Here is a 25,662-nt window from a genome sequence, read left to right on the forward strand (position 1 = left end):
GAAGCAAAGTGTGTGACTACATCTCCCATTATGGCGTTAGATCCATTAGGAGGAACAACCATGGCGTTATGCTCATGGTTGGCGCCATTAATGGCGTCACCACATGGGACTTGGGCGGCCCTATGGCGCCCCAAGACGGCTGCAGCTCCAGATGCTGCAATTGTTGCGGTCTTGCTAAGTCCTGGAATCAATTTTCGATTCTTGCTTCTTCTCACTCTAAAGAATGGATGTCCGTGTGAAGTCTTTAGTATACGGAGCATCATATCACGACCAGGATGTCCTAGTCGGTCATGCCAAAGCCAATATGTGTCTGAATCCAAGAGGTCTTCTCTTATGACATTATTGGATTCAATAGGTCGAATTGTAGTGACATAAAGTCCACTAGATTGACACATAAGCTTCTCTAAGATGCGCTTTCTTCCGCAATCATTAGAGGTAATGCAAAGGAATTCTATTCCGTTCTCACTATGCGTTTCCGCATGGAATCCGTTGGCTCTAATATCTTTAAAGCTCAATAAGGTTCGATTCGCCTTAGGAGCGTAGAGAGCTTCATTGACTTTAATCAAGGTGCCATTGGGCAAAAGGAATTGGGCCATTCCATGTCCTTGAACTAAACTTGATAGCCCAGCCATCGTAGTCACAGATGAATATGTAGGCAACATCTCCAAGAATAATTGCCTATGTCGTAGAATGGTGTGCGTAGTCGCACTATCCGCAAGACATTGAAGTTCATCCATTCCTAAAAGAAAAGCTCGTAATTAAAAAAAAGGAGTCATAAAGAAAAGAACTCAACTTTTATTAATAAGCCAAACGGAATTACATCATCGTTTCTTTAACCAAAGGAAATCTAATCCAATAAACTAGTTAATGCAAAACAATGGTAGTCGTCTAACTCTTTTCGGTAATTCCAATGTAAATGTGACCAGGTGAGTAGAGAGATGTCGGTGGAGCGAGGCTCACTTAAGTACCACTGATCTCAAAACCTTCCTAGACATCACACTCACATTGCATGCGCCTACTTTGAAGAAAGACTAATAGCATTGGCATCTACTACAAAAATAATATGGCAATTGCCTACATTTCTTGGAAATAGAAAGACTTAATCAAAATCGCCAGTTTCTGGGTCTTGATCCTTGTAGTCTTCCGCCCTTAGATCGAGATCTCCATCTTGACCTTCTTGTTCCATGTAATGTGCCTCCCTTGCTTCACGATACATCTTGTATGCGTTTGCAACATTCTGGGATGCAGTACACTTCTTTGCCCAATGTCCACTTAATCCACATCTGAGACAAGCATCATTATGGTCAGATTCCCTTGATCGAGGCGCTCTAGGGGCGTTTTGTAGACGGTTATTGCCTTTGGTGGCGTTACCACCATAACCTGAGGCTTGGCCTCTCTCTCTCTTTACACGTTTACCTCCACGGTTCCGTGTACGCCTATCTTGGCGATTTCCTTCCTCTTTAGGGCGAGAATATGGACCAGAACGTCCAGAATTATCCCTACTCTTAGGGTTTCGCTCCTTGCGTCCTCCCTTGGGGGCGCGACTATAATTAGACTCCGGAATTGACTTGGTTCCCACGGGTCTAGAGTTATAGTTCTTCACAAGTATGTTGTCGTGCTTTTCAGCTACGTTCATGGCGCCAATTAGCTCATGAAATCTTGTGATGCGTCTAGCATTGACATCAATTCGATAGTTTTTGGCTATCATCAATGCAGAGACGGGGAAGGTGGAGAGAGTTTTCTCGATCAACATCGTATCAGTGATGTTCTGCCCACAGAATTCCATCATAGACTTGATACGAAGTGCTTCTGAATTGTAGTCAAGTACAGACTTGAAATCACAGAAGCGGAGGCTATGCCATCTCACTTCTAAGTCTGGAAGCAGGGAATCACGGACGTTGCCAAAACGCTGCTCGAGTTCCACCCATAGTTTTCTTGGGTCTTCCTCATTGAGGTACTCATTTTGGAGCGCGTCATTCATGTGCCTTGTCATGAGAATGATGGCTTTAGCTTCATTCGCCTCTCTCATAGCTCTATTTGCTTCAAAAGCAGCAGCTTGTTGAGGAGTACGTACGTCCTGACTTGGCTCTTGGATCGTACTTAGGATCCCATCAGCCTTAAGATGCTGGCGCACATCACGGACCCACTTGTGGTATCCTGCGCCTGTTGTCTCTAGTGGAGCGAAGCTCAACTTGTTCAGGTTATTCATCCTGAAAAACAACAAGAAAATAGGGTTAGTTTCGGAGCGAAGAAGGCTACCACGAAAAACTATATAATTTCTGAGCGTAGTCGCTTCCAAGAAATTATGGATTTTTCTGAGCGTAGTCGCTTCCAAGAAAATCCGATTCCAAGAGGGGTTTTGGATTAGATCGAAACGATGATGTATGTGGTCGATCATTTTCTTCTCAACAAACTCTAAGTTTGGAGGACTCTACAAGCTCCAAGCTTGGAGTGAGCACGAACCCCCACAGTTCGGCTATTGGTCTCCCCTATGAAGAAGAAAGGGGGGTAGAAGAAGGGATGTTGGAAGTCCCCGAGAAAAGAAGAAGAAATTGAAAAAAAAACTTCAAAACGGGAACGTTTATAAAAATTACCTTAAAAGATGGCCGGAAAATTCGTCGCCGGAAATTTACTGTAGCTGCCGGAGTTACTGTAGCTGACCGGAAAAGTCGCCGGAAAAGTGGCACGAAAAGTCGGCCGGAAAAGTCGCCGGAAGTCGGCCGGAAAAGTCGCCGGAAGTCGGCCGGAAAAGTTGCCGGCGGTGGTTGACCGGAGGGTTGACCGGCGTTGACGTGGCACCGATGCTGACGTGGCTTGCTGACTGGAGCTGACGTGGCTTGCTGACGTGGGTGCTGACGTGGGTGCGGATGACGCAAGGATGACGTCAGCAGGGTCTTGTTTATTGGGCTTCAGGCTGCTGGGCCTCAGGCAGCGGCTTGGGCTGCGGCTCTGCTTCTCCTTTTTTTTTTTTTTTTTTTTTCTTTCTGCCGGTTCGGTATCAATTTTTTCTGGTGGCCGGTTCGGATGATTCTAGGCCGGTTCCGGTGGGATGTTTTCCGGTTCCGGGTTTCTGGGGTGGAGGTGCTGCAGGGAGACCAGTATGGCTGCAGGAGGTGGTGAGGAAAGCTTTGAACCGGGCAGGGGAACTTTTGCTTCTTCCGGTGGCCGGTTCGGTGGTTGGCCGGCCGGTTTTGGGGATGGGGCCGCCGGTTTCGGACTCCTGGAGTTGAGGGTTTCAGGGTTAGGGCTCGTGCTGATAACGTGTTTTAGAGAAACTGAATTGGAGAGGAATTTGCTGTGTATTCTCATTGATAATAGGGGCCTCTTTATATAGAGGATTACAATACATAGAATCTCAATCGTACAAGGAAAGTAATCGTACATTGAATAGGAATCTAGATCCTTCTAATTTAACCCTATTACCACTAGGTCAAGTAACCTAGAGTTTGGGCCAAACACAAATATAGATATCCTTAAACATGTATAATATTTTGGTGTCTCTAGCACCACTCTAAAAAATTTTTTTTAAAAAAACACGAAAAACTATATCCACTTACGATTTAAGATTTTTGAGTTTTTTTTTTTTTTTGGGGCAATTAAGACTTTAAGTTAAGCTATTGTAAACTGAATTTAAGAGAGATAAAGCTGTAATAAGGTGGTTTAGCCAACTCATGCAGGTGATCACATTATCGACTGCTAGACTGATCGAGAAGTAGGGTCGTCTACACAGTAAGCTTTCTGACAATGCCCCGTTGTTTCCCTACTGGCCGTGCAGTACTTAAAAGTCTCTCTCTCTAGAGAGAGAGCTAGAGAGAGAGTGTGAGAGAAATGGATGGTGGTAAAGAAAGGAAAAGGCTTTTGCAGTGCAGGGAGGAGAAATGTCCAGTCCCCAGCAGAGATAGAGAGAAATGGAACAGAGAGCTCAAGAGACAAAAGGGTAAGTCTGAAGTCAGACTTACACTCGCGTCTCTCTCTCTCTCTCTCTCTCTCTCATATTAGGCTGGCACTGCCATTGTCATTGGCTTTGCTTCAGAGTTCAGACCCTTCAGTGAGTGATCATGACTTTTTTTTTTGGTCAGAAGTGAGTGATTGTGACTGATGATGAGTTTTTGGGGTGTACCATACTTTGCTGTGGGGCATCATAAATTCATCTTTTTCTTCTTGCCTTCATTGCATACTTGCATGCATGGTAAATACAAATGTAAGTTTACACAGTGAGTCAGTGACTAGTCACAATGGCCTAAATTTCCATGCTCTTTGCCTCCACAAAGATCTCTTGTGACTTTTATATTATCATCCTTCATTAAAAGTTCTCCAGTAATGTTACACTACTATAGTTGCTAGCCCTGTTTTGATGTGCCCCATGAATTCAGAAGAAATGCATGGATTTCAAATGGCATACAATTCATTTTCAAGTTTCCAAACTGAATTCAATCATAAAACATAGGCAATTCAGCTTGCGTTCTGTTTACGTTGTACTACATCTGTATCAAATACTACGTGACATTCATAGAAGGCTCAGCAGTAAAACATAAGCTTCCTAACATTCTCACTAAGTTTTGGTAGAGCCATTGCCTTTAGAGGGGCAGCTCTGGAGAGTATGGACCCACTTCTTGTGTAAGCTGTTGTGGATTCCGATCGCTCAAGGTAAAGCCTTCCTCTATACGCAGCTAGGTGAGCATAATAAGCCGGGGGCACCAGAGAAACCGGCTTGGTGCACCTTACGTATGTGTAGCACAGAATGTTCACCAGTTTCTGCAGTTCATCTGAAGTGAACTCGTTTTCATCCCACAGAATGTGGTAATGTGTTGGCCGGCTTGTTCCCTTAACACCCCAATGGCTACAAAGATAGAAATCAAACTCTCTCGGGTGAGTGATCACCGTGTCCACCACAGTTCCCGGGGGAATGTTTTCGTCGAGGAACTGGTTCTGTTTGGAAGACGGATCAATTTTGAAAGGGAACAATCTTGTGTGATGCCTCTTCTGAACCACTGCAAAGGTTATGGGAGGTGTGTAACCAGGGAATTTAGAACAACCTTTTTTAATGGCTTGCAATTCTTCATGAAGCACTCTGTAGAATTGTGTTTCGCTTACCCCATCTCTGAAGAAAACTATTCTCCTTGGGAGTTTGCCTACTTCTTGGTGAAACTCATCCAACAATTCTTCCACCATTTCACCAAGATCCTCAATGATTTCTTGCCTATGTGTTTGTGACCTCATTCTTGAAACATACTTGTTTGCTGCAGGCCAATTCATGCTACCAACCACAGCAGCAACAGAAGGGCTGAAATCATCGAGTGGGTGAGGATGAGTAACATCAGCACCCATAAAGATGACTGGCTCATCACTCTGAAGCAGCCGGGGGATTTGAGATGGCAAAGAGTTGTACAAAGAAACTGTGCATCCTCCAACTTTGGCATTGATCTTGAGAGCCAAGTTAGCCAAAAACTGTGAACTCAATCTGCAAAGGTTTGAGTACAAGCAGCATTGTGTTAGAACACCAACGCCTGTATCCGCAATTCGCTTCAGGTCTGCATACCCTTTGTGTTTTCTTTCCATTACACAGATAAGCAGCTGGAGATTGTTTGATGCAGCTCTTTGGATTTTCTTAATCTTAGATTCTAAAAGAGATACATTGTTAAGCACTTGGGATGGTTCGAATTGGGGGCTAACAATTGTGTTTTTGTTAAGAAAGATGCCTAGTTGTTCACATCTTTGAGATAGCTGGTGTATGAATTTGGGAATGCAGTGCTTCTGTTCTGGGGTGCCACCAAAACTAATCAATGCCCACCTCTCAACGCAAGTTCCTTCAAACACATGGCTGTCCAGAAGATTCCACTGCCGATCATGACGGGAAGGAATGAGGTCTGTTACATGGCCACCATCGCCAAGCTTTAGCTTTGGAGGCTGCAGAATTCTTCCATTTAATCGCGTCATTTCTCTAGAAACACGGAGTTTGAATTCCCTTTCCTGAATGCCACTGTAAAGAAAAATAAAATTGAATATCCAAAACTGATTTAGAACTGAGATATGTTTAGCAATAGAACAGAAGATTGTATTACTCAACCTTCACTATAATAGACATAGTTCAGAAAACTACCTTATTGGCCCAACAGGTCCTCTCATGACTCCATCAATGATGGATTTTCGTTCTTTCGGTCCTTGGCAGCCCATCTTAAGTATCCTTGCAGTCTGATCATCTGAAAGCTTCCCAAGGAACTTCTGGCCTTCACAGATCATGCATAGCTCCATAGGAAGATAACATGGTTTACTCCTACTAATCTGCAAACATGGCAAATTCCTGAACTGTATATCATAGTTGTAGTGATCCTTGAAGTAAGTCAGCAGCCTCAAATTCTTCCCATCCCTGTCTGGAAACCAAAGATTCTCAGTGGCTTCCTTGGTTAAGCCAAAAACTCGGTATCTCTGAACTGTTTCTCTATGGCAAACAAAGACCCTGATGTTCTTCAATGCCTTCTCCACTTCTTTCCTTTCTTCACTACTTAAACCCCTTGTCTTCCTCTGAGGAAGGTCTCGAAGAAACTCGAGACGCTTCTGCAAGTATGGGATCATTCCAATGCTTTCATGGAAAGCGGTCACGGAGAAATCAACATTGAGAGCTAGTCCTTGTTGGGTTGGTCTAAGGCTCTGAAAGAACCCTCTATATCCTACAGCTCCTCCTCCAATGTCTTTAGTTCCTCCCATTGAACTGGAATAAAGTGATCTTCCCACAGGCACACACTTCTCCAATGGACTCTCTCTCAAAACGACATCCAAGGCATGAAGATAATCCTGAGGGATAGGTTTCCACTCATCTCCATCCTTGCTCAAGTAGCTACTCAATTCCTTTCCATCAAACTTCGAAACCAGTTTGATGCTTACACGAAAAAGTTTAAGTATTTGATGATCCTTCTCTTGAAAGTCACCAAATTCCCCACATGGCAAGGTTGGCTTGGTTGTAGGGATGGGGAGGCTTACATACATTTCAAGCTTATCATGTTGGAATTCGATTGAGCTGTAAAGATTCTTGCGGCCATCATAAGCCGGACTAGCACCACAGAGCAAAGCTGAGTTATCCTCCACCAGTTTTTGCTTGATCATTCGAGAAATGTCCTTGGAGGGACTAGGAGAGATTTCAACATTGTAGTGAAAAATTCGCTCCGATGAATTGAATTGGACAAGGAAATGGTTAGCTAAGAGAGAAATAGCAGTCCCTTCCACCCCACCAGAGTCTGGCCTCTTTGCTGTCACTATTGCTTTCCCTGTTCTTGCACTTGTGAATTTCCTTCCATTTTCTCCTTTAAGGGGCAAATTGGTTTGCTTTTGAAACCCTTTTGAAGCTTCTGAATGTTAGTAATGAACAAGGTGAGTCAAATTTTGGTTACTAAACATTGCTTAAGAAACTTAAGTCTCAATCAGCCTTACAAGCCACACTTGAAATTTAAGCTATAGAACTGGCAAGATATATACTTTTCAAGTTTGAGGGTCTTCACTCTTTTCATTCCAGATAATCATATGCTGTTTTACATCAGAAAGTTGCTATAGTTTAAGTCTTGAAAAGACAAAGTAAAATTTCAACTACTTTTGGCCTGCTTTGCTATTGGATGCATCATGTATGCTCACTGAATCAAGAACACATTCTACTCATAATTTTTTTGACAAATGCATAGTTTCAATTGGAAATAACAAACATGCAACTAAAGCGGTATAGCCAAAAAGCAGAGAACTTTGACATGTACCTGGTGAAATCGAGACTTTGGGCACTTGGGTTTCTGAGGAAGCAGCAAAAGGAGAGTTCTTGTGCTTGCATGAAGGTTTCTGCAAATGGGCTTTTGTTCTGAAGCTGTGGTTCTGAGGCAAGGGTGGAGTTAAAGCCAGAGGCAGAGGTATAAGAGGAGGGAGGGGAAGAAGAGCTGGATAGTAGTATCTCTGATAGTACTGGTTCTGGTTGAAGAACCCAAACTGATTTGAGTATTGTATTAGCTGGTGATGGTGATGGTGATGCTGCTTCTGAGGTGGGTTGTTGGTTCTGCCCCTTATGATTTTGGTGTTGCATTTCTTGTTGCCATTGGACTCTTCTGTCTCTTCCATGGCTTGATTGTGTAGACAACAAGAATGAGAATGAGAAATGAACAGAGGTTTTGGGCATGTGAGAGAGAGAGAGATATTGGTTCTGTTTCTGATAGAGTAGTGGGATGGTGTGTGAGTAGTTATTGCAGAGAGAGCTTTTGGGTTTTAGCTCCAAAATCCCAAGGTTCTTTATGTCTAGCACTGAAGGAGGTTTTGATTCTGGTGAGTATTTTTGGAAGGGAAAGATGGACCTGATGCCTTGAGAAGAGTTAAAAAAAGCCTCATCAGTAGGAATAGTAGTATAATTTAGTGTTTAGGGTATTTCACTATTCAAACACCCTTCCTTGGTCCCTCGATTACTACCTGTCAAACATATGGGCGCTATCCTAGACTTTTTCCTTGAATAATGTTTGCAAGTCAAATGAGGAGAGAAAGGCTTGGTGCCTTGGTCATTAATTATAATAACATCAAGATTTAATTGCTGCTGATAGTGATTAGTCTCTCATCTTTTAAACATGATCTTGTACTTTTGTTTTTGTTTTTCATTCTTGTACTTTTCTAATCTAAACAATTAGGTTATTAATTATGCACTTTGTTGACCAAAAAGAAATTATAAGGTGCATACATATCACTAATGTAATTCTCATATTGAAATTCATTTAAGACCGTTTTCTAGCAACATATCATATTCTTAGTGGTTATGGGGAGAAAGCGTTTTGACATGACCCTTTGCACACGGATTAGTCTCTGGGCCTAGTAAGCATTTGAGAATACTGTATGATTTCGATAAAAAAAAAAAAAAACAATCATTTTAATTGAATAAAATGTCCTGCTATTTCCTTACTTGCTTTTTTTCGATTAAGCATCATGTAAAGAGGTTGTAGCATTTGGTTTTTATTACTTTAGAAATAATTAAACAATAGTGACTCAATCGATATTAGTACCCTTTTTTTTTTTTTTTTTTTTTGAATTAGCCCGAGGGGTGATAAAACATTCATCTCAAGTCAGAATAGGCCATTACATACCCTTCCGCTGTCATTTAAGAACATAGACATACAAGAAGATAGTGGTAGTACCTACAGTAGTACATAGAAATAAACATACCCATATTATACAATCAAATACGTAAATGTATAAGGATCCTCCATTGGTACTACGGCTGAGGCACTAGAAATCTAGGTTCCTAATACAAGGAAATTATTGTAATTAGACAAAAAGCTAAAAACATAGGGTTGGGCCAAGGGCCTAAACCCTAGCCCAAATTTAGAAGCTACTGGACTAGGGTACCCCAGCCTAGAAGCTCAAAGCCCAAATAGGACAGCCACCAAAGCAAACGTCCACCCAAGGCCCATCAGCCTGGTCCGGTCCAGCCAACTTGCGCTAGCGTCCTCGTCGTACGTAACAACGAAGCTAGCTCAGTCTGCCACACGCCGCCTGCCTCGATCCTCGCCGCCTGCTACCCAAACCGCCTCAACCCACACCACCATAAAGAAACCCAACCCCGATCCAGGCCTCGCACCTCATCGCCATCGAGCTAGACCCGTGGCATCATCATCAAGGTTCAATCGTCGGTATTAGTACTATTGTTTTATAAGAATTACAATATATGTTCTTTTTTATGTGGGGAAACTTGGGTTTCTAGAACCACTTCAACTCTAAACTTGTCACTAAGTAGCCTTTATATCAATGTTTTGTTATGGGCATTTTGAATCTTTTGTAGACCTCTAAATATTGAGGTTGAAAAGTAATGGATCACATGAAAGTGAATAAAATATATAACTAGATTGGTGGTAAATCAGTTTATAATGAGAAATCAGCCTTTTAGAAACCCTTTTTTTTTTTTTGGCTGAATAGGGGGTTAAGAAAGGCAATGAACCTCCTTAACGCCTCAAAATTTATTTAAAGAAGTTAAAAGAGATACAAGGAGAGGGGGACTAAGCCAAAACCTCTCTAGTAAATATCAAACACACAAGAAACAAACTAGCAAATGCGAAATTGCGGAAGACCTAAATGGTAACTATTACATGATGATAGTATGAATGGAGCAGTCAAATCCACCAAACCAAGGTTGTGGAAGTAGTACCATAGTTTGCCAACAAGTCTGCAACTTTTAGAAACCCTTCATAAAGGTTTTTTTTTTTTTTTTTTTTTTTTTATACAACCCTCCATAAAGGTTGTCCATAAAGATTAATGACAAGTTAGAGTGAAAAGGAAGATCTTGAACATTACTCTTATGTCTTAAACATGAAGTGAAAAAAGTTTTTACTTTTATATCACACCTCAATGGACATACTCAACAAAAGAGAAGAAGAACAGAAATCAGTCACATTCCCTTTTGCTACTACTTCAAGACCCCCAATTGCCTCATCTTTAATGAACATGATTAGTGGCAGTGATGTGAGAAGGGGGCCATTGATGCACTTAGCAAGGTGGGTCTCTTTGAATTTTAAGGATGAACATTGTAGAATGTGGTGACGGGACAATATAATTAGTGTGGAGCCGATTCATATTTAACTTATTTTCCAAGATTTGGACCACATTATACTCAAACCATACCCAGCAAGATATATCCATTTGGCTCACTGTTTTTGCCTTTTGTTTGTATAATATGAATATTGACAAATCTTAAGGAATGCCCATTGGCCATGTTTGATTGAGTGTACAATTACCAGCCTAGCTTAGGATGGAGTAGAGCAGAAAGTTAATTCATATTTTAAGAGATTAGGCTATTGGTCATAAATCCTCACTGAATTGGGTGATTAAGACTTCAATCACCAGCAAAACATGAGACAATGACTTTTGCTTTCTTGATCTGCTTAAGAGAAAAGACTGCAAGTGTTTCAATTCATATCATTGAAAATTTTGCTTCCGGTCAAAAATAGTTGACATGTCAATTTTGCTATGAAAACTTATTCCGTGCACCGGTAGTATAAGTAACCCAACACTTATTAGGTGATCTCAACCATTGATATTTGTAGTCACTTGATAAAACTTATAAAACTTAAAAAGTTATAAATTTTGTTTTTTATAGCTTTTTTTTTAATTACAAAAAAGTGCACTTGATATTATTTAACCGTCTATTTCTGTTGATGCAAACACACGTCAGTATTCTGAATCCATTCCTGTCAGCTATTCACAAAACTAAACTCATATTAATATGCTTTTATGAGCTGTCAAGAAACGAGAAGTGTAGATAATATCAATTCATTAATGAGAAACTAACCCTCTCAATAGCAAATCAATTTTATGTAAATGATTTGAGACTAGATTGAACTAGTCTATCACTTCTATGAGTCGGTCTATAATTGTATGGAGCTTATCGACTTAATACATCAAGTCGTCCAAATCCCTAATTCAAATGGGGTACTGATTAGCAGAGGAAACTACAAACCTTTGAAATATCCTACGGAAAAAACGGTGCCTGCCATATATATTTAAGTCCTCATTATTGCGTAATCCTATAGTCATACAAGATTCTCTTTTATCCGGTTGTTTGAGACTTGGATATTTTTAGATTTGTTCAGAAACAAAGTAAAAGTATCTCTCACACATCCTAATGGTTTTCATGAGGGCACTCTGATATTGATGATATATTATAAACTTTTCTAGATGAAATGGGAATTCAAAATATCACTTTCATCTCCAACCATTTGTTTTGATGTCTGTAAATATGATCCTGATTAAACAAATCTTCCGGAATGATTAAAGGTGGTGAATGGAGACGTACAAAGTTTTATTTGTTGTTCATTTGATAGAAAATCGAAGATTTTAAAACAATTGACGTGGACTTATATTCTTATATTATTGGGGGAGAATATTACTTTGGTCATCGAACTATGGGTCGCTCGACACTTTGGTCATCCAACTTTTAAAAACTTCATTTTAGTTATCGAATTATATAACCGTATATCACTTTGGTATTCCATCAATTTTATCTGTTTTCTCTGTTAACTCCAGGGGTATTTTGGAGATGAAATGTTTTACCCGCTATTTTTATAACTTAATCCAATTTTCCCCGCCTAAACATAAAACTTCATCCAATTTTGCCAACTTTTCCCTCCTTTTATTCATGCATTCATAATCAGTAATCAAAGCATACAACAGAGAAAAATAATCGAGTCAGAGAATGATTCAAAGTGAGGGAATATAAGAGGAAGAAAAATATTGATTTAATAAATCGAGGAATTATAAAAGGAGGGAAAAGTTGGCAAAATCGGATGAAGTTTTATGTTTAGGAGAGAAAAGTTGGATTAAGTTATAAAAATGGTGAGTAAACCTTTAAATCTCCAAAATACCCTTGGAATTAATAGAGAAAACAGACGAAATGACCAAAGTGATATGCGATGATATAGTTTGATGACCAAAATGAAGTTTTTAAAAGTTGGATGACCAAAGTGTCGAGCGAGCCACAGTTCAATGACCAAAGTGATATTTCTGCCTATTCTTGGAGAGACTGTTATTTTGTGATCTAATTCAGCTATACACGTAGATAAATAAGGGCATCTCCAACAGAGTAGCTAAACTCAATTTTAGCTATATATAACTATTTATAGTACAAAATTCAGCTCCAACAGACTAGCTATAGGTAAGTTAAATTTAAACAAATTACTACCCTGTGGTTTAGGTCCAAAATCAATTCAGTCCTTGAACTTCTAATTTCATCAAAAACACCCCTGCACTTTCAATTTTGATCTAATAGGTCCAATTTGTTAGTTTTCCAACAATTGAGTTATTTAACTTGTTAATGTGGCTCATATATGGCCTATGTTTTATGATGTGGTGTCGAGGTGGTCTGCATAGTCCATTTAGGAGTGAGTCCTACTAATAAAAATAAATAATTTTTCAACAAATAATCCAACTATAACTTGAACCCATAACAGAATATTAACGAATTGGACCTATTAGATCAAAATTAAAAGTGCAGGGGTGTTTTTGATGAAATTAGAAGTCCAGGGACTGAATTGATTTTGGACCTAAACCACAGGGTACTAACTAGTATTTAGCCCTAAATTTAACTATACCTAAAATGGTTAGCTATATTTAGCTAGAGTATCCTACATAGCTAAAGCAAAAGTTATATTTCTCTCTTTTCTTTCGTCCACATGTCAGTTTACGATTTGGTAAAATAGAGTTATTATGTACAAATAGCTACTATTGCTAGAATAACATTACTAAATCAATAGCTATATTTCACAATTTTAGCTAAATTTAACTAAAAAACAATTTCTACCGTTGGAGATGCACATCATAAACAAGAGCACATATGACCAAATTAATCAAGGACACGTCGACCAATTGCACTTTAACATTGTATTAAAATATGGTTGTTTACTATTTTTCAAAATTTAAGTTGCTAGGATTGGAATTAACGATTATGATTCTCATACAATTAGTAATATATTGCGGTCAAAGAAGATTGTGATTCATGAATACAAAATTCAGTGGGGCGGCATGAAGACCTGTTCAGTTGTGTCATATGGGAATGGGGGGAGCTAATTTTACAGTTAACAGCTAATTAATAAACTAATATTCATTAAATAAATGTTTGATTCTGTATTTTATGTTTCCAAGATTGTTTTTTTCAAGTCAGTAGGCACATATTAACTGTAAACAATAAAACTTGAGATCATATATTAAGATTTAAGAACAATGAACTGCATATTTGAAATCAAAGATCTATGACTGTATCAGTACATTGATTTTGAAATCTTTCCTCATAAACTTTTGACAATCTGCTATGGAAAGGAGAGAATAATATGAATCTATCTAAAAGCTAAGAAGTCACTTTCTTTTTTCCTAGATTTTAGCTCATACCACTCATGAATGTTGGTGGGGAAGATATAGAAGATCCTGGAAAGGATAATCTAGACCATGAGACCTGCAATCTTTGACTATCTTTTTGTTTCGGAATATGGTATTTCGATCCTGGAAACTAAAAGGACAATGCTGATGATGATTCTAGACCAAAGAAAGGCGGTAATAATGATTCACCTTGTGACTGGTTTCAGAACACATGGACCATGCCCATGCACATCTTAATAGATATTGCAACAATTCACATCTTAATAGATTCTTTTAAGAAGCTTGCCAAATGATTGATAGTTACTTTGATTGTTCTTCTCTCAGCAGCTTCACATTCGATTAGGGTAATGAGAAGAAAACCAGAAAGAGGAAACAGCAATGAAGCTGCTTCATTGCAATAAATTCAATCAATCTACATTATAGGCAGTTAGGCTTGACTAATAGAGGCACAATCTTTATCAAACAGATACCATCAGTTTATCCATTTCTTCATCGTGAATTGACGTATAGGTGATCTGAAGAAAACACCGATAAATATGGCTGTAGACACGCATTCAAAGATGGATATGCAGATACAAGGAGAACAACGCATCGATCATGATGGGGAATGATCTTTTGATAACAGTTTTATTTTACAGGGAAAAAGAATAAGGTATCACACCAAACTGACAGTAGACAACGTATGGCACCTACACTAAAACCACCATCTATATGTCATCAAGAGATTACAACCATACCTCAACCTCATGAATGACTTGAAGAAGAAGCAGATAGAAGAGGGCTGTTGAGTCTGTCACCGTTCGCAGAAAAATTGATAGGCATCAAAGCCGGGTCTTGATAGACACCAACCAATTTACTGTAAAATTCAGGCATAGTAGGATCATTCTCATCTTGCCTGTCCTTTTTTAACAAACTCTGTAACAGAAAAAAGAGAAATCAGGTTAACATCGGCACAGGGATTTATATATAGAGGAAATTTTAGTGTTAATAATGGTGTGGCTTTTGAACAGACCTCAGCAGGATAGGCAATAAAATTGGGCAGGAAGCGTTTCCGGCAGTACTCATTAAAAAGAAGTGTGAACACAGGAAGAGGGAAAGTTAGGGTTGATGCTACAGGGATACTCTTCAGTGTAAAGACTCCAACTGCAATAGCGTGCATAAGTACCAGAGAAAATATAACTGAATTGTGAGCGATTGGCCAGAACTTCCCTGCAGTTTCATACCGAGGCGCATATACATTTATGAACTGCAGAGAATTTTTGCTGAGCATCAGTACAGTAGATACAAATGAAATCCAAAATCTTAATTTATTGAGGGAAACTTTCTAATAATTGAGGACTCAGGACTGCTTAGAATTTCATGAAAACCGGTGACAACTTCAAAAGTATATATAAATATAAGTATCTATAACTCATTGACTAGGCAATGTATGGTTGTCCAATCTAAGAGCTTTTGTCATTGTATCCATTCAAAATGGTGGGAAAATTTGCCGCAAGTCAGTAACATCCAAAAAGCAAGATTAATCATTTTCCCTACAAGCTCAACTAATATGTATCTCAACATTATAACTTTGAAAGATCAAAATATTACTAAATGAAACCTGCTGACCTGATTACGATAGATTATGTATCCAAGACAGAGGTACACCAATAGGAAGGGCAGAATTAGTGGAGCTAGAAAGAAGTATGTGATACCAAGAAGTACAAAAAAGAGAATTCTTGGCATGTGACTATGGTAAGGAATGGCTGGAACTTCAAGTTCATCATCTTTACTGTCAGTAAAAGGTCTTTTCATTAGACTCCAAAGTAAAGGAATTATGCGAAAGAGTTCTGATGAAGTACTCGTCCATCCTGATGTGACAACGTATGCAATGAAAAAGGACGCCTGCATCACACAAAGTAAATTATGTTAATATTGAACCTTATGATATCTTAACAAGGTATAAAATGTATGCTCATCAATTTTTGCATGCATAAACAGATGGAAATTTAATTTAGACAAAGATTTATCTTCCTAAAATAAGTTCTGAGATCTGCTTGAAACTAAATACAGCTGAGGATTCTGTGAATATTGAAATTGTGATTCTCCAAATTGGATTAAGAAGTAGGAGAAATTTGATACAATTCAGTTATAGAGGAAATATTTTCACACCTGTGCAGGAACAGCAGAAGCTAGCTTTGCAGGAATGTTCTTAGGATCAAGAAAGATGGAAATCTTGTAGAATACGGATCCAGAAAATACAGTAGCAAAAAAAATGTTCCATACTGTGAACCAAAGTACTTTTGAACACGCACTCTTTTGTATTGCACTATTAGAAATATAGCCTTGAATGGATGAAAAACCCTCCATGACAGGAGGCACCATTTTCAGAAATAACAGAAGAATGAGACTGGGAAGGTATCCTGTAATGACTTCACTGACAAATGTTCTGCACAAAAACACCACAAAGTTAGAACTTTGCACCATTAAAAGATTAATTCTAATCTCAAATTGAAGACTTCAATCTGGCTCTTCCATACAAATCTGGTTGAAACTGGAATTATGCAGCAGAAGTATTCAATAATTTAATCGACAGAAATCAAATATTCCACTTTGCATTAAGATCAGGGCACATATCAGAAAAAAGAAAAACCAAAACCCTCCGACTTAACCAGAGTACACTAGTCAATCCATCATGTGATAGCTCTACAAATGAGAACATGTAAATGTCGTCAGTAGAAAGTGGTTCCTTATAAGTTCTTAATGTATGGTACTGTGCACATCATAATTTAATATACATACTCGCCAATTTAGAATACTAGAAGCAACTCTGCAGGAGTCATATATATATATACAATGTCTCAAAATATCTTCTTGAGAGTAAGGAAACGTACAGGATATTCACTCACATGGTTAGAATGCTCGTGAGGAAGGGAAAGTAGATTTCCAACTGGCTTAAGTTAGTGAGACCTTGAACAAGTACAACAGGAATGAGGAATAGAATTGTAAGAAGAATGCAAGCAATTATAACCACCAGCTTAGATATCCATCTTCGAATGAATGATGAGGAAAAGAAGGGCCAGTAAACATCATGTGGTTCAGGAGCTTGCTCTGTGACCCATCGCGTAGGATTGGTTGATTGTTGCAAGTGGAAAGCAATTGCGGCACCATACCGAGACTTGAAGGACACAAACGCAGCTCGAACTTCCTAATCCATATGAAAAAGAATGCACTCAATAACATTCCCTGAAAATCCCAATAGCACACCCAATAAACAGCTTAATGAAAATGAGAGAGAGAGAGAGAGAGAGACAGAGAGACAGAGAGAGAGAGAGAGAGTTCAGCACTTACTTCTCCTGCTAACGAAACCTCTGATTGCTCCAATCTCACATTCTCCTCTATGTCCTCAAGCGTCTTTTTGTAATGATCTTGTAGATTAACCTTGGGTCCGAACAACCCAAAAGTACCGGAACGTTTATACTTTTGCTTATTGGGATCTGACTTCAAGTGAACGAGTCTGCTATACAATTTTTTTGCATCACTCTGAGAAAAATAAAAACAGATAATTGTCAGTATAGTGTAGAAAACATGTTGAAGCAAGAACCAAGTGAGAAACTTAGAACAAGCATTTATGATTGTATGGATCTTTCTCAGTAAACTAATCATACGGATATTTCAGAAAAGAGAATAAAAACAATACAACCAATAGAGAAAAGAAGGTAAGAAAAACTAAAAAACACCGAAACAGAATATAGACATCAGAAAAAAGTAAGGCTTACAATGAGATTCTGAAGTTTGTTTGTTCGACGAACAACACTATGTGACAGATATGTAGAAGGATGATACTCGCTAAAGAATCTCTCAACACTATCACTGACGCTGCTCCCTACAGGAACAGGAATGCTGCGAACTAGGATGGTGAACTGATGTGGTTGTGGCTTGGATGCAAGAAAATAACTGGTCCTCTTTTCACAGATATATCTATATTCCTGCAGAATTAAGTATTCTTCAGTATCCATTTCATCTTTTGGCTCTTCCACAGATCATAAACCGTACACCAAAACTGCAGAACATCATTTGCTTCCGAGGAAAAAATACAAACGTAATAAATTTCATCATGGACTGAATATAACACTGCACCTTGAAAGCACAAGGCTTTCTAGGCACTAGAACTCTGTGCGGGACAGTCTCAATATATCAAGCCATAACTGCACCAGATTTACTTACATAATAGAGTAGACAGCAGATAAAGATGGTGACAAGGTACACTGCCGAAAAGTGAATCCATAACCTGTGAAAAATGATAATATTAGCAAGTTATGCTCGAACATTGTTTAACAAAAATCTCAACATATCGACCTATAACTGCACCTGGTTCTACTAGCATGACTGTGAGATACAAGGAAAACTACTTAAATTGGATTTGGTTTCTCAATGAATGTAGGATTTACTCTCTATTCTGATCGTGGAGAACGATCGGGTAAATAAATCAATAACTACACAGTAACTGTAACTAGAGTGACACTTACAAGCTTGAGCCGCTAGCAACATTTGAAATACTGAACACATCCAATGAGTTATTAGACAGATCGGCGAAGTCAACGTACTCGAGCGCATCGCCGGAGCAGTTCACCGGAAGCAGCACGAAAACGCCAATAACTCCGGCGAACAGAAACACTCTCAGGCTGAAATTGATGAGCCGCATAAAAACCACGGCGTCCAAACCCGACGCCTCGAGCAAATCGTCCTCGGTGAGCTTCCAGGCCCTTCGGAGCCAATCGGGAGAAGGAATCAGCCTCTCTAGATTGAAATGGCTACTCTTCTTGTACCCGCCTTCGGCCAAAACTCGCGGTATGTAGACCTCGGAGTTGCTCGGCTGTTTTCTCAGGATGGAGTAGAGCGTGAAGAAGAGAACGCACAGGCCGGAGTTTATGGCCAGTGACGTCACCAGCGCCGAGACGAGCATTTTTCTCCGGCGGTCGCAAAAACCCTAATAAGAGAAGAAGGTTCGGAGCTTTTGGGCGGTAGTGGAAATTAGTACCGGATTTTAGTGTTGAGAATTGGATTGGATGATTGAGAATTTGATAATTTTTAGTACAGTAGCTCAACCAGACGGAGATTTTTATATGCCGAGATTGCCCCTGCGTGTTCGTTGCTTATTTTTCACCGAAGAGAAGCTTCGTCGGAGGTGATTTTGGGGATTTCGGTAGGGAGGAACGGAACGGTTGCTGAAGTCAACGGCTACCAGCCGGTCAAATTCCCGCGGAATTTATAGCTTTAAAAGGAAAATTATTTATAGCTTTAAAAAAAAAAATTATTTATAGCTTTAAAAGGAAAATTATTTTGGTTGGTAGGGTTTTAATGGGGTACGGGAAATGGTCCGTCAAGGAATTTACAGCAGACCAATAGGAAATAAAAGCAAAACATTGATTTTTTTTTTTTTTATCGAGCTATTACTTAAAAGAGTTGGGACCTCGCAAATCGACTTCTTCTCTTTTCTCTGTGCGCATCACAACCGACCCTTCTCTCTCTCCGCACGTCATCGTCTTCACTCTTGCTTCCAGCTCGAGTCGATATCTGGTATGTTTGCCGCTCTCTCTCTTTCTTCGGCGATCTAATTATCTGTTAGTTTCTTGTTGAATCTAATTTCACTAGGTATCTCTCTGATTTTTTTTACATTTTTTTTATTTCTTTGCCGGACTTCTCTGATTTTCTGATCAACTATGCCGTTTTGCGTGTCTGATTGTTGTCGTCGGATTTGATTTTTTCTCAATTTGGGTTATTTTGGGTTGAAAGTTTCGTTCTTTGAGAACTAGCGGTTGCTCAAAATTAGGGCTTTTTGGTGAATTGGGCAATTTTAGTTTGTATGAATGTTGGTTTCTGATGTGCCGCGTTTGATTTTCTATGCTGTGCATCTGTCTCCATGGATGATGTGTGTTTACTTGGAGCAAAGTTAAACCCTGAAGTTGTTCCTTTCGGTCTGCTCTGTCAGCTAATAAACATATACTGGAGTAGTGAATAGTGGACTGAATTAGGTATATGATAGCTGCATAGATTGCAGTTAAATGACAGAATTTAATAGTTTCTTCTACCCCGGGATCAACTAGGTGAATTCTGGGTGCGGAGATTTGGGGATGAAGCTGGTTAAATGTTGTTTTGAAGTAGAAGATTAGTTGCATATTTGGGGATGGGGTGAATTTGTTACTTTGTATGCGGATTTCTCTTTTAGTTACTCTATTAATGTCTTTATCGGAGAATTGAGATTTGATGTTCGTGTTTAAAAGTTAGTGCTGTTAGTTGTGTTAGAAGCACTTCTTCCTTTGCAATGTTATATTACAAGAGAAATACAGTTCATGTACAGCTCTTAAAAAGCGTGCAACTGTTTGGGGATCAAAATTTCTGCCTCTTTATCTTCATAGGGCCAACATATGTTGAATGTATGGAGTTTGGAGGGTGAGTTTGTTATATGATAATAATGGTTTGGGCTGATCTCTTTCTGCAGAACTTGGATTGTTTGAAGCATTGACAATGTCAACGTCATACCTCCCAGCAACAACGGATTCAATTGCTCTGGCTTTGGAGGCCAAAGCTCCATCTGAAGCCATAGCTATTCTGTATCGTATTCTTGAAAACCCATCCACTTCTTCCGAAGCTCTACGCATAAAGGAACAGACCATCACCAATCTGTCAGATCTTCTTAGACAAGAGAATCGGGGAGAAGATCTTCGTAACCTTCTTACCCAGTTGAGGCCTTTCTTTAGCTTGATTCCAAAGGCAAAAACTGCAAAGATTGTTCGTGGCATAATAGATACAGTAGCTAAAATACCCGGCACATCTGAACTTCAGATTTCCCTTTGCAAAGACATGGTGCAGTGGACTCGTGCTGAGAAGCGAACTTTCCTTCGGCAGCGAGTGGAGGCCAGGCTTGCAGCTCTTTTGTTGGAAAGCAAGGAGTACTCAGAAGCACTAACTCTCCTCTCTACCTTGATCAAAGAAGTGAGAAGGCTAGATGACAAGCTTCTCCTTGTGGACATAGATCTGTTGGAGAGTAAGCTTCACTTTTCTTTGAGAAATCTCCCTAAAGCCAAGGCTTCACTGACTGCAGCTAGAACAGCAGCCAATTCTATCTATGTGCCTCCAGCTCAACAGGGAACTATTGATTTGCAGAGTGGCATCCTTCATGCAGAAGAAAAAGACTACAAAACTGCTTACAGTTATTTCTTTGAAGCATTTGAAGCCTTCAATGCTCTTGAGGATCCCCGGGCTGTCTTTAGCCTCAAGTATATGTTGTTGTGCAAAATCATGGTGAGCCAGGCTGATGATGTGGCAGGAATTATATCATCCAAAGCAGGCTTGCAGTACGTTGGGCCTGAGCTTGATGCCATGAAGGCAGTGGCTGATGCTCACTCGAAGCGCTCTTTAAAGCTTTTTGAGACTGCTTTGCGGGATTATAAGGCGCAGCTAGAGGAAGACCCTATTGTCCACAGGCACCTGTCTTCCCTGTATGACACTCTGTTAGAACAGAATCTCTGCAGGTTGATTGAGCCTTTCTCAAGGGTGGAAATAGCTCATATTGCAGAACTGATTGAACTCCCTGTTGACCACGTGGAGAAGAAGCTGTCTCAAATGATTCTTGATAAGAAATTTGCAGGAACTTTGGATCAGGGTGCTGGCTGCCTCATCATTTTTGAGGATCTCAAGACCGACGCCATATACCCTGCTACGCTAGAAACCATATCCAACATGGGTAAGGTTGTTGATAGCCTCTATGTGAGGTCTGCCAAGATAATGGCATGAGCTTGAAAGAGGAGCAAGGCAGTTTCCTTACCTGCCACCTGTTTCTTTTGATTCTATTTTGGATCAACTCTGTGATAACTCCACTGGAATGCATAGCATGCCAGTAGTAATCCTTTCATGATTTTTAGCCTAAATTGTACTGTGATCTTGGTAGGTTCTACCATTTGGATATTTTCTTTTTACATGGAACACTCAGGTTGTTTGGATTTTAGATTGGAAGTTAATTTTCAGAGATTTGACCGTGCATTGTGGTTTGTTAAATCCCCTCCTCTACTTTTGTTTCTTAATCACTAGCAAAAAATAATTACAGACTTGCAGGATTGTGAGGTTGAAGTTTTGAAGTAGTGCCACAACGGGGCAGTTTCATATTTATCTTGTCAAGATTTACCTTGGGTTTAAATATTCCCCTTACACCTCTTGCATTAAAAAAGAAAAACATCATAGACAATGCAGTAGAAGGAATTATAGAGGATCAGATTTAGGATCATGTTGGCGAAGAAAGGGAAGATATGCAAAAACACATTTGACCTGATCAGCTGCAATATGATTGTATAAAGCTAATTAAGCATCAAAATGCTCGCAATGAATTCTATTGCATGAGTTGAACTGAGTAATTAAAACAGTATAGGTAGACAACATCTAAGTAAACATCTTCAATTTGGATTTTGTAGGAGCCGAGGAGGTCACAAATCATATATCAAGCAAGAAATATCGTTATTCATTTTTTTAATAGAGAATCGATTATCAATGTGTTAGAGATGCTCTAACGAAATACATGAATGAGAAAAACCTACCTATATGAAAAGAAAGACTAGGATTCAAATCCTCAACTTTGGAGCTTGTGTTCAATCTTCCCGAGCAAGAAAACGAAAAGAACAATGCAGTCAACTATCCAAAACGCACCGGTTTAGCAAGGATATATATGCGGAATTTTTGTCTAGGACCAAAAAGGACCTGGGTTACTAACTTGAAATCTACCTCACGTCGTTTCACCGTCAAACGAAGAGAAAAGCAGAAGACTTTTGTTCTCCAGTCTGCGTCCTCCGAGCTCCAACAACAACAACCGATCCCTCGGAGATCGTCGCGGACCTCCGATTCCGATTGCATCGATTTCTGAGCCACAGAGATGAGTGAGGTCTTCGAAGGCTACGAACGTCAGTACTGTGAGCTCTCCGCCAACCTCTCCCGGAAATGTAACGCCGCCGCTCTTCTTCCCGACCAAGGTAATTTTCAGTTGCTGAGTCACTGATCGTCTTCAATTTCAGCTTGTCGTGTTCTTAATTGCCGTTTTTTACTGCTGTGATTAGTAAGATGGGAGATTGTAGCTGAAGGAATTTTGGGGATTTAATGTAAATTAGGGTTTTTGTGGTTATTGCAGGGCAGAAGCAGCAGAGGTTTTCTGAGATTAGAGCTGGATTGGATGATGCTGATGGTTTGGTAATACGACTTCTAAATTTCGCTTCTTTTGGTTTTGATTGCAAAATGTGCTTGTTTGTGAATGAGGTGATGTTGATTTGATTGTTTTCAGATTCGGAAAATGGACCTGGAAGCAAGAAGCTTGCAGCCGGGGGCAAAGGCGGTGCTGCTTGCAAAGTTGAGGGAGTACAAATCTGATCTCAATAAGTTGAAGAGGGAGATCAAAAGAATCACATCACCTAATGCTAATGAGATAGCTCGTGATGAGCTTTTGGAGTCTGGGATGGCGGATATGCACGCGGTATGTCTGGACCTCTGGATCACTACATTACCAGTGTGAATTTTCTCTACTAGTATTTGATTGAAGGAGTTGTGTGCATTTGTACGTGTTTGACATGATGTGATGCAAGTTTGAATTCCCAGTTAGAATTACATTGAGACTCCTTAATCTCGTCACCTTGAAAGTTTATGAGATGTTTGTGGTTAAAGAGACCTAATAACTTGTGTATTAAGTAAGCCTAAAAGGAAATGAACTTTGTAGTAGAGGTTCAATTAGAATTTTACTCAGTCTGCTTTGTAGGAGGGACTTTCTGTTTATAAAAGCCTTGGTCCCTGCATATACATACAGTTCTTGCCCCATTGAGAGAGTATCACAATAGTTGCTGTGCATAAAACTTAAGCTATGATCAAATTGGCAACCAAGTTTGAATTCATGATTCTTCTTGTGTTCTATGATCATGTATGCTTTATGATAAGTGTCTATGTTTATCTGTTGTAATCTTTATCTTATGTCCTTCATTTTGTTTATCTTTGTTATAATGAAATAAACTTTGTCGGTGATTTCTGTACAACAAAACAGGTTTCTTCTGATCAAAGAGAGAGAGTAGCAATGTCAGTTGAGAGATTAAATCAGTCAAGTGACAGAATTACTGAGAGCAGAAGAACCATAATGGAGACCGAAGAGCTTGGTGTCTCCATTCTCCAAGATTTGCATCAACAGCGTGAAACTCTCCTACATTCCCATAAGAAAGTATGTTAGCTATTTGATCATCTTTGTCCTAGAGTTTGATTGTCACTTGGACTTGAATTGTTTTAGTACCATTCATTCACATATCCAATGCCAGATTCAATCCTTAGCTTCCTTCACAAGGAGCCAGAAACCCAACATATATATGGACCAAGTGGCTGCAATACTAGTGAATTCATTATTGTTTTTTTCTCTTCTTTTTTCTTTTGCAGCTTCACGGGGTAGATGATGCCATCGACAAAAGTAAAAAAGTCTTAACTTCCATGTCACGGAGGATGACCAAGCATAAATGGATCATCGGCTCAGTCATTGGAGCCCTTGTTGTTGCAATCCTATTTGTTATGTATTTTAAGCTCTCTCGTTAATGGACTCCTGATTACCCTCTACGGTACAGGTCATACATCTCCATTATTTGTAACTATGCTTGTTGTCCAGTGAATTATGCTTGTGTGAATCAAATTCTTACCATATTTCCCATTGAATATGCTTGATTTTTCAGCGAACTATACATCTCCATTATTTGTATCTATGCTTGATTTTCTTAAACACCACAAACAGTTTACTAAATATAGTAAACACGAAACCAAAAGTGTTACTGAACCCGCTCTACGCAAATGAAGATTTGGGCTCTCCCCATTGATATTCAAACCCAGCAGTACCTTTGATCAAGATCATGAGTGGCTCGTCAGTCGGCCACATTAATTTCGTGATTTGTTTGCTCAAAAAAATCTTGTTCATTCTCTTCCCGGCCATTTCAGAAAGCTCATTGGAATGCCTTGGCGCCCAACAACTACAATTTGACCTTTGAAATACATTTTGACGAAGATTTCAAACGGAATCGTACTGCGGAGAAGTTTCTTTTGAGTTGTCGTTGCTCGAGCCTCGTCAAATTTATTTTGACATAGACTTCCAGAGTTCCAGTAACCTTTTGCGGGAGACTGTTTGGGATCCTTCATACGAGTGTCGTGGGGAGCTCGGCACTTGGCATAACCAGTTTTTAGGTTTTAGTCCCGATTTCGATTGTGCAAAGGTCAGACATTGTGTTTGGAAACTGTACAGGACTACGGACTTCGGTATTCACCCCTTAATGACATTTGGATTCGTTACAAAACTGCATAGGTTAGTGTAACTCATAATCAATTCGCTAATTACTGCAGTTCTTGGCCAAAGCTATACTTTTTGTTCGAGTATAGAAAGATGAATCGGGTAACTTCAACTGGGATCCGCCTATTCAGTGTTCAAGGTGTTCTCCTTTCTTTTTCTTTGCATACTTGAATTGCGGTTTCCTATTTAGGGTTTAATACATGTTGATCGAGATGATTTGCATGCATGGTTTCACTAACTTCGCTCCCAATTTATGAAACACGTACAACGAAAAACACTCAGTTTGTAAAGTAACCAATAATCAGTGGACTGTTATGCATCTCTTAACACCTAGGTTTACGTTAAGCAAATTAACGATCGAGGTTCGTAATTTCATATCTCAGTTATGATCTCACAAAAGCACAGTTATCTTATAAATTTCAAGTCCTCGGCCACAAATTTGTTCATCAGAAAATAAAATATGGGTG

The 25,662-nt window shown here is 39.4% G+C and overlaps 4 protein-coding genes across 5 annotated transcripts; 2 read left to right on the forward strand and 2 right to left on the reverse strand.

Annotated features, from left to right (window-relative positions):
• Positions 1-4,429: 4,429 nt before the first annotated feature.
• LOC112195951 (protein argonaute 7) lies at positions 4,430-17,157 on the reverse strand. 2 transcript variants are annotated; one of them, XM_024336189.2, is made up of 4 exons: positions 17,144-17,157; positions 7,740-8,165; positions 6,101-7,343; positions 4,430-5,980 (listed from the first exon to the last, which is right to left on the reverse strand). In XM_024336189.2, exons 2-4 carry the CDS (start codon positions 8,089-8,091, stop codon positions 4,519-4,521), a joined length of 3,057 nt encoding a protein of 1,018 aa, XP_024191957.1. In that variant the 5' UTR covers positions 8,092-8,165; positions 17,144-17,157; the 3' UTR covers positions 4,430-4,518. The 2 variants fall into 2 exon arrangements, with proteins under 2 accessions (XP_024191957.1, XP_040374097.1); XM_040518163.1 differs by lacking the exon at positions 17,144-17,157 and having other exon boundaries at positions 6,101-7,340; positions 7,740-8,369.
• LOC112200431 (CSC1-like protein At1g69450) lies at positions 14,452-18,941 on the reverse strand. Its single transcript, XM_024341462.2, has 9 exons — positions 18,381-18,941; positions 18,079-18,142; positions 17,631-17,840; positions 17,203-17,394; positions 16,761-17,059; positions 16,024-16,300; positions 15,481-15,756; positions 14,885-15,118; positions 14,452-14,787 (listed from the first exon to the last, which is right to left on the reverse strand). Exons 1-9 carry the CDS (start codon positions 18,815-18,817, stop codon positions 14,617-14,619), a joined length of 2,160 nt encoding a protein of 719 aa, XP_024197230.1. The 5' UTR covers positions 18,818-18,941; the 3' UTR covers positions 14,452-14,616.
• Positions 18,942-19,281: 340 nt separating this feature from the next.
• LOC112197747 (26S proteasome non-ATPase regulatory subunit 11 homolog) lies at positions 19,282-21,909 on the forward strand. Its single transcript, XM_024338562.2, has 2 exons — positions 19,282-19,431; positions 20,354-21,909. Exon 2 carries the CDS (start codon positions 20,380-20,382, stop codon positions 21,646-21,648), a length of 1,269 nt encoding a protein of 422 aa, XP_024194330.1. The 5' UTR covers positions 19,282-19,431; positions 20,354-20,379; the 3' UTR covers positions 21,649-21,909.
• Positions 21,910-22,584: 675 nt separating this feature from the next.
• Positions 22,585-24,594, forward strand: LOC112197945 (vesicle transport v-SNARE 12). Its single transcript, XM_024338923.2, has 5 exons — positions 22,585-22,871; positions 23,027-23,085; positions 23,177-23,365; positions 23,924-24,094; positions 24,304-24,594. Exons 1-5 carry the CDS (start codon positions 22,775-22,777, stop codon positions 24,454-24,456), a joined length of 669 nt encoding a protein of 222 aa, XP_024194691.1. The 5' UTR covers positions 22,585-22,774; the 3' UTR covers positions 24,457-24,594.
• The last annotated feature ends 1,068 nt before the right edge of the window (positions 24,595-25,662 follow it).

Source organism: Rosa chinensis, chromosome 4 (assembly GCF_002994745.2).
Source record: "Rosa chinensis cultivar Old Blush chromosome 4, RchiOBHm-V2, whole genome shotgun sequence".
NCBI lineage: Eukaryota > Viridiplantae > Streptophyta > Magnoliopsida > Rosales > Rosaceae > Rosa > Rosa chinensis.

What these genes read in the sequence shown, in the direction of transcription:
- LOC112195951 (XM_024336189.2), bottom strand. Translation starts at nt 8,091, where the DNA reads ATGGAAGAGACAGAAGAGTCCAATGGCAACAAGAAATGCAACACCAAA. An exon ending in CAAAGTCTCGATTTCACCAG is followed by an intron (nt 7,344 to 7,739) that starts GTACATGTCAAA and finishes ACTAACATTCAG; the next exon opens with AAGCTTCAAAAGGGTTTCAA. An exon ending in GGACCTGTTGGGCCAATAAG is followed by an intron (nt 5,981 to 6,100) that starts GTAGTTTTCTGA and finishes TTTTCTTTACAG; the next exon opens with TGGCATTCAGGAAAGGGAAT.
- LOC112200431 (XM_024341462.2), bottom strand. Translation starts at nt 18,817, where the DNA reads ATGCTCGTCTCGGCGCTGGTGACGTCACTGGCCATAAACTCCGGCCTG. An exon ending in CTTCTGCTGTTCCTGCACAG is followed by an intron (nt 15,757 to 16,023) that starts GTGTGAAAATAT and finishes TGTGTGATGCAG; the next exon opens with GCGTCCTTTTTCATTGCATA. An exon ending in ACATAATCTATCGTAATCAG is followed by an intron (nt 15,119 to 15,480) that starts GTCAGCAGGTTT and finishes AATTCTCTGCAG; the next exon opens with TTCATAAATGTATATGCGCC.
- LOC112197747 (XM_024338562.2), top strand. Translation starts at nt 20,380, where the DNA reads ATGTCAACGTCATACCTCCCAGCAACAACGGATTCAATTGCTCTGGCT.
- LOC112197945 (XM_024338923.2), top strand. Translation starts at nt 22,775, where the DNA reads ATGAGTGAGGTCTTCGAAGGCTACGAACGTCAGTACTGTGAGCTCTCC. An exon ending in TGGATGATGCTGATGGTTTG is followed by an intron (nt 23,086 to 23,176) that starts GTAATACGACTT and finishes GATTGTTTTCAG; the next exon opens with ATTCGGAAAATGGACCTGGA. An exon ending in GGATGGCGGATATGCACGCG is followed by an intron (nt 23,366 to 23,923) that starts GTATGTCTGGAC and finishes ACAACAAAACAG; the next exon opens with GTTTCTTCTGATCAAAGAGA.